Source organism: Octodon degus, unplaced genomic scaffold (genome assembly GCF_000260255.1).
Source record: "Octodon degus isolate 3935 unplaced genomic scaffold, OctDeg1.0 scaffold00189, whole genome shotgun sequence".
NCBI classification, from domain to species: domain Eukaryota; kingdom Metazoa; phylum Chordata; class Mammalia; order Rodentia; family Octodontidae; genus Octodon; species Octodon degus.
This window is the reverse complement of record NW_004524765.1, coordinates 314,219-321,821: the sequence shown is the minus strand read 5'-3', so window position 1 is coordinate 321,821 and position 7,603 is coordinate 314,219. Positions and strand designations below refer to the sequence as shown.

At 39.8% G+C, this 7,603-nt stretch overlaps 1 protein-coding gene across 5 annotated transcripts in view; it reads right to left on the bottom strand.

Moving 5' to 3' along the window:
- Opa1 (OPA1, mitochondrial dynamin like GTPase) overlaps window positions 1–7,603 on the bottom strand; it is a 99,063-nt gene that overhangs the window by 54,170 nt on the left and 37,290 nt on the right. For all 5 annotated transcript variants that reach the window (XM_023704130.1, XM_004643988.1, XM_023704132.1 and 2 more), the window contains 9 exons: window positions 6,495–6,575; window positions 6,297–6,371; window positions 5,916–5,987; window positions 5,731–5,830; window positions 5,288–5,418; window positions 2,512–2,584; window positions 2,321–2,393; window positions 1,231–1,346; window positions 422–486 (listed from right to left, as the gene is read on the bottom strand). In XM_023704130.1, coding sequence (XP_023559898.1) covers window positions 422–486; window positions 1,231–1,346; window positions 2,321–2,393; window positions 2,512–2,584; window positions 5,288–5,418; window positions 5,731–5,830; window positions 5,916–5,987; window positions 6,297–6,371; window positions 6,495–6,575 — 786 coding nt within the window. The remainder of the gene's footprint in view (window positions 1–421; window positions 487–1,230; window positions 1,347–2,320; window positions 2,394–2,511; window positions 2,585–5,287; window positions 5,419–5,730; window positions 5,831–5,915; window positions 5,988–6,296; window positions 6,372–6,494; window positions 6,576–7,603) is intronic.

The window sequence follows — 7,603 nt, the reverse complement described above, 5'->3', positions numbered from 1 at the left end:
GCTTGCCAGGGAAGCGCTTATTCCACTGAGCCATCTCCCTGGCCCTCTTTTTTTTAAAAGATGCAGATACTGTCATATGTGACGATGTCAACACACAATGAATTTAATCTACAATGTAAATGCTGAGAAGGTAATGCATAATTAAAAAAATAGGTAATGCAGATACATGAATTCTATGATCTTCAAAGAATATTCTTTATCTTCTTAGAAAATGCTTTAAACACTACTTTTGACAGCATATAGTTCCGTAAGGTATCACATAATAATTTAAATGACCAGATGAAATAAATGCTCTTAAATACTTCTAGTCAATGTCAAATCAATTTCAGCTTAACACATTTCTCTCATCAACATCAACTTTAATATATTAGAGTACAGTAATGAAGACATATACAAAACACATGAGGCACTCAAGTATTACCCGGTCAAGTTCTCGCAGGCGAGGGTAGTTATTTTTCCACTCAGTTTCAAGGTTAAAACGTGTTGCTGAGGAAAAAAGAAAAATGTTCAAGTGTAACGATTCCTTCTTTCCATGTACGGTGGTTAGTGGCTATCTTGCCTATCTTCTGTATTAACTGGATTGCTACTCTGGGCTCTCAAAACCTCACCATTTCATCACTCCGATGCTAGTCCTGACTCCAGTTTCTCTTCACAAAGTCACAGCTGCAGCAGCTGCGTGTGAGGGATGGACTGTGGAGCTGAAGCTCACTGCTGAGACTCACCTCTACTTGCTCTGCCACAATGGCTGTGTAAGTTCTTGTGCACCTGTTTTCTCTTCTGGAAAATGGGAATAAAAGTAACACAGGGTACGAAGTGGAAAGGTAAGTAAGCTTTCCACATGGAGCTGGTAAGAGGGCGCGTTCTCTCAGAGAACACTGGGAGCGAAGCCTGGCGAGGCCGCGGGAGCAGCGCAGCACCACAGCTCCGCTTCCCTCTGACCTTCCTGAGGAAGGCACCCTGCTCTCAGGGTTTACTCATCTTTCCACACACAGCACTGCAGACTTTCTAATGTGAACTCTGCAAAGTGCTCCCGGCAATGTTTCGTCTGAAAGCAAAAACCTTGCTTTTCTCTAATGGAAGGGTTTCAGTCCTTCACTTTCTATATATTGTTTAATAGTAAATCAAACAATAAGTACCTATAAAAGGGGGTGAGAAAAATCTGATGGATACTAAAGATTTCCAGCTAATAAAATGTTTAAATTTTTTGCTTTTTTTAAAACTTCAACTTACCCTTGAAACTATCAGCCTGTTGTTCAACTGACTCTCGTACCATTTTCCAAAAGCAGTCTGACACTGCAAGGCTTAAGTTCCTTGTTGTCACTTGGTGTGCCTTTAGCATACTGGTTCTATTTTTTAAAAAAAGTTAAAATAACATTAAAATGACAGAGGGATGATGACACTACCACCAAGTCTGAGAGTGCACCTAGAACAATGGGGACAGGTACTGACACTTGTTACACCAACACTGTTCAGCGCAATGCTCTGTGGTGAAGAGAATGTTCCCTGTCTGAGCTGTCTAAGAAGGTTCCGGTCACGTGTCACTGAGCCCTTGAAGGGTGTGGCTGCTAGGACCACGGAAATGAACTTAAAATTTTACTGAACATTAACTAATTTAAAGTTTATTTCCCACACAGGGCTCACCCCTACAATATAGTATTGTATAGTTCCACAAGCTTATCGGTTTCTTCCAAATACATAGTTCTCTAGACTATGTTTGCAGGAACTATATTAACTTACTATACTAATCTACAGGCAAAAACACTTTTCTATTAACAGAGATGTTCTACATAAAACATGGCCCTTTTGGTTGACCCTTTTTGCTTTTTCGTTAATACCTTATTCTCTGTCAATGTTTATAAATACCAACTTAGGGATATTCCTTCAAAACCCTTTATTTTAACTTTTCCTAACACTGTAAGAAATGTGTAGACATTCTAAAAATAATTTTTTTTTTTTTGAAAATAACTTGTTAAGTAAATGCGTGCTGTTTCCCCACCTTGCCATGTCTGGGGCAGCTATCTTGCTTGAGTGCGGCACAGGCGTAAGGTGCTTAGAAAAGTTGCTTCTGATGCTGTGGAGCCTGCTTATTACATGCAGACCACTATGCAATGTTAAGCTAACAGGTACAAAACATGAACTTTTAAGTGAACACAGTTCAATTTAAGCTACTGTCTCTAATATTTTTTTTTTTTTTTTTTTTTTTTTTTGTGGAATGGGGGATTGAACTCAGGCCCTTGCATTTGCCAGGCTAGTGCTTATTCTGCTGAGCTATCTCACCGGCCCATTCTAATATTGTTAAATATTTTAACAAGATACCTACTTCAGGAGTTTTGAATTCTGAAAAAATTCCTCTTCATATTCTCTTATAGCTTCAATGCTTTCAGAACTGTTTCCTACGGAAAGACAGCAACAAAATTTTCACCAAGAAAATGTATTATCCTAAAGTAAATACCAGAAAACAGCAGAAAAATCCCCAGTAAAACTCAATTACAATAATCCATATTTGCATACCTTTTCCTGTTACAACAGCAAAATAACCCAGAGCCTTCATTGGAAATAGCTTTCCTTCAATTATCTGTTGAATCTATTTCAAAAAGTGGGAAAAATAAATGTGATACAGGATTATGTATATTTTAGAAGAATATATCACTCAAAGTAAATTAAGGATATTACACATACATATTTATCAAAATATATAAACCTGTCCAAGAGCATTAAAATAATCTCAGCTGCTATTTGAGGAAAAATAAAATACGTTTAATTTTACCATACTAAAAATGTCTTGTTAAGATACATGAGCCAGGACTGGCAAGACAGCTCAGCAGACTAAGAGCCTGCTTTGGCAAGCGCAGGGACCAGGGTTCGATTCTCCAGTTCTGCATGCTGCACCAGTTCTGCCCCCAGGTGCGCTGAGCCTGCAACTAAGTCTGGGTGTGGTGGCACACTCCTGTAATCCTAGTGCTGGGGTGGCTGAAAACAGGAGGATCACCATGAGTCCCACCTGTGTAGTAAGACCAAAAACATTAAAAAACAAACAAAAAAACCATAGTCAAAATGAAAGTCCAGGTGCCGGGGAGATGGCTCAGTAGAATAAGTGTTTTTCTGGCAAGCTCAAGGACCTGAGTTCAATCACCGGTTCTGGAAAAAAAAAAAAAAAAAACACAAAAAACAAAACAAAAAACAAAAAAACAAAATGAAAGCCCAGAATGTGGGGATATGGGGAGTGCGCTAGAGGCAGAGTCCACAGTATGAACACTTGCTCTGCCACCCACCCATGAGTTACTGGGCCCGAAGTAAGTGACTTAATGTTTTCCAAAAGGTTGCTGAGATTATGAGATGCTCAGCATAGTGCCTGCCATAGAGAAACACTTGGTAAATGCCAGCTTTTATTTTTATTTCCCCATAATTTCTTCAAATATCTAAATTCTAACCAGTTGGATTGACTTCTGTTATTCTGTCGGCCCCCATTTCCCATTTCCCATTCTAATACTTAGACTCACTGGTCTCATTTTTTTTTTACAGGCAAAATTCCTTTCATCAGTATACAAAAAACCAGATGTTGTACTCGGAAAAGGTGCACAGAGATGTATATTCATCTACAAATGATGTAAAAGTTTCAACCCTCTGAGACACATTCAGATTAACAGGGTAAGAATCCCTCCTTTAAGACAAGTTACAATCCATGTGAATGCTGAATCTCTGACATAAAAAGGCCCGTTTCAAATTAAGCTCAAACTAACTGTCCTAGAGAAGAGACAGCAATAAAAGAAACGGAGAGCTAGAGAGCCCACTCTACCTTCCTTACGTTAGGACCAACAGCCCACAGCAGGCATTACCCTTAACAGCAGGGCAAGCAGAGGCGGTGGAGGCCAGGAAGGAAAGAGCTAAGACAATAGGACAAGCCCTGCCTGCCTCTGCCTGGAATCTGCAAACTTAAGTGGAAACAACTGCCTACACTGCCACAAAACTGTCCCTAAACAGTGGCTCACTGTGCAAGCATGTGTCTTACACTTCATACCGCTTTTCTTTTGGGAGTCTGGAATTTTGGTATAATATCCTTTGTTACTTTGTTTTCTGCCCTTTCACTGCAACAAATCTTGGGTGCACAAGTGACTATGCAGGAGTCCTGTGAGTCCTAGAGCAGACAGCTATGTCCAGTTTGTGACCTACAGGTTGAACACACCTATTATAATAAAAAATATGTTTTAAAAAAAGGTTTTATTACACACACAATATATGTGGCCCAAGAAAGTTTCTCTGAACTGGTTAAGCATGATCTGGGCAAGGTGGGTATGTCCAAATCACAGACAATCAGTGAATCTAGGCTGGCCTATATGGGAAATCTCTGACACAGAGGCATGGTCCTGGAAAGTGTCAAGTGTGAAAGAGAGGCCTTCCACACAGTAGCAGAGGGGATGGGTACCTATGTCACAAGCTGTTCTGTGGGAGATGATGATGTGCAATACTAAGAGATGAGAGCTGCTATGCATGTAACCCTTGTGCCAAGCATGCTCCAATCAGTTTACAATATTTAAATCATTAAACCTTTACAACCTATCAGACAGTACCACGAATAGCTCTGTATCTACCAGATGAAAATTCTAAAGTACCAAAAAGTTAAATAACCTATCTAAGATGATATAGCTAGCAAATGGTAGGACCAGGAATTGAAACTAAGCAACCTGGCTATACATTCTATCACTTAACTATCACTATAGGCCTTTACATTTAAGTATAGAGAGCATGTTTTAAGTCAAAACCTGCACCCTAATAAGATTAACATGCAATACTACCTTGTAAGGAGACTCTTTCCCTGTTAAGGAAAGAAGGAGAGTTGCTACAGATCTCAGTGATGTAATTATAAAAATACATATAGAGAACACTGAATACTATGTATAGAATTCACATAATTTCAGAAATAAGAATGACCTTAGTTCTAATCTAGTCAACCAGACTAATGAATTGTAGTCTGGACTGACTAAATTCAGAAAACTGACTAGGCTGCTGAAGAACAAAGAGCCAGCTGGAGGAGGAACACAGATATATGTTTAGGCCTAACTCCCAAAGTAATGCCTTCTGTGTCACTACAGCAGTCTGCTACACAGTCCTGGTTAGAGAAGGAAAGCACACTAGCACCATATACACTAAAGGAAGAAAGGAAACAAATGAAGTCAATGACCGTCTGTCAGCATACACACGTAGTATTACTGTTTTTACATAAACAACCCCTGTCACAGTGGAAAGTTGCACAAAGAATCTGCTCTCATGATAAAGAACTTGCCCTTACCCTACTTGGGCTAGCTACATTTTTTTCTGCCAAGTCTACTTTGGTCAAGACAAATATGGTCCTTCTTCCATGGGGATCCATTTGACTGACCAAGTCCGTAACTATACTGCGTTCAGCATCCACAGAGCCATCTGAAAAAGAAATTGAAATGTGAAACTGTAATAATTAAATAACTTAGTACAAGTTATACATATGACTACATCACAGAAATGAACATTTTATTAATATATTCATGTTTTCCTGAAAGGAAATTCCAGCCAATAAAAATTTCTATGATGCCCATGTGGAAAATTATTAAAATATCCCCAATTTTATTTCTATTCACTGTACTAGCAAAATGAACAAGAATGAAAGGTAAAACGCACTTGCCTTGTACATAGCAAGCATCATTTAGAACAAAGCTTGGAAAGCATATTAGGATTTCTAAAATCTATGTAATTTACCTTGAATACAGAGTATGATGGCATTGGGGTTCTGCATGTAAGCTTTGCTGATACTGAAGATCGTTTCCTTAGTGTCAGGAGCCATGCCTGATGTTACAGTCTTTAAGAAAAAAGTTTCAAAAGTCGTTATAAGTTGTTTTTTTTACAATAGACATAAAATAATTTCATATTTTGTATATACTTACATTAATCACACCTGGTAAATCAACTAGCACCATTCTCTGTAGTCCAGGGCCTTTTACATTCAATGATATAGTCTATTGAGGAAGAAAAAAGTAATATTAGATTTTGGGGAAGTTTGTTAAAAAAAGTTTTTTTGTGATATATATTGTGAAAATTTTCCTATCTCTTCATTAAGGTATGGCACTCAAACTTTAATTTTTGATTAAAAAAATAATTATTCTAGAAAGCTATGCATAAAATGATACATTATTTAGAACATTTAAAAAAAATCCATGCATCTTGAAATAGCTGTAACCTACACATTCATACTGATCCCATCATTTATTTGAAACAATAAACACAGCATTCCTATAACATAGTGTTGACATGAATTGCACTCTTACCTCGGGGCTAACAGTACAACCTTCTTTCACATTCTTCCTCATTCGGAGTTCTATTTCATGTCTTAATGCTGCAAGCTGTTAATGGAAAGCAATAAAATCATAACAAAAACTCAGTTTGCAAACATTTCATTTCATTGTCCTATAAACTCACAGGGATGACAATGTCACACATATAAACCCAAGATAAAGTCTACTCACATCTTCTTCTTTGGTAAGGTCAAACTCCCGGGAACTGTCTTTAAACAAGGCCACATGGTGAGGACCTTCACTCAGAGTCACCTGAAATTAATAAACAACATGTAATAACCATTTATAATAAACATTAATTTCCACAGCACCGACAAGGTCTAAAGCCAGCCACTGCATTACAGGGATCTGTGGGAACCTCATAACCTTTAGCAGCATCTCCTACAGCGGATGGCGAGGTAGCTCTGGAAATTTCATTCATCCGTCACACATGCCATTTCCTGACAAGACTGCTCACTATTTCATAACTTTTGGTCTTTTTGTGTTTCCCTCATCAAAGGTATACAGAGCCCCAAGCACAAAAGTGTTAAATGCTAAAACCTGAAAAATTGAAAGAAAAATTTTCACTTAATTTTAAGAATATATTTAGCCAGGGGATAGTTCGTTGTTTAGCATCTATAAATATACTACCGAGAGCACAGGCCTGGCGAGTGAGTGAGACGACCCAGGCCGAGGGATCCTGAACAGACCCAGAGCACAGGCCTGGCAAGTGAGTGAGAGGACCCAGGGGCCGCGGGATCCTGAACAGACCCAGAGTGCAGGCCCGGCGAGTGAGTGAGACGACCGAGGGCCGCGGGATCCTGAACAGATCCAGAGCGCAGGCCCAGCGAGTGAGTGAGACGACAGATGCCACGGGATCCTGAACAGACCCAGAGTGCAGGCCCAGCGAGTGAGTTAGACGACCCAGGCCGAGGGATCCTGAACAGACCCAGAGCACAGGCCTGCCTGGTGAGTGAGAGGACCAGGGGCCCGCGGATCCTCATTCGACCCAGGCTGCAGGCCCAGCAGGGAACCCTTCAGCAGAACTCCCTGCAAAGAGGCTAGAGGCAAGACCCACCCAGCTGATTCAGGAGCACAACATCTTCCCAGAGAGACACAAAGGGTTCCACTCTAATGGCTGCAGCAGAAAGAAGTGGAGCACAGCAGCCAGATCCAAACAACACCCACCTGGAGGAATCTGAACTTCGTAGATCCAGACCTGGTGCTAAGGTAATAACTCTATCTAAGCTCTACACCAAAGGTCAGAAGACAGTGGTATACAAAATGACAAAGAGAAGGAA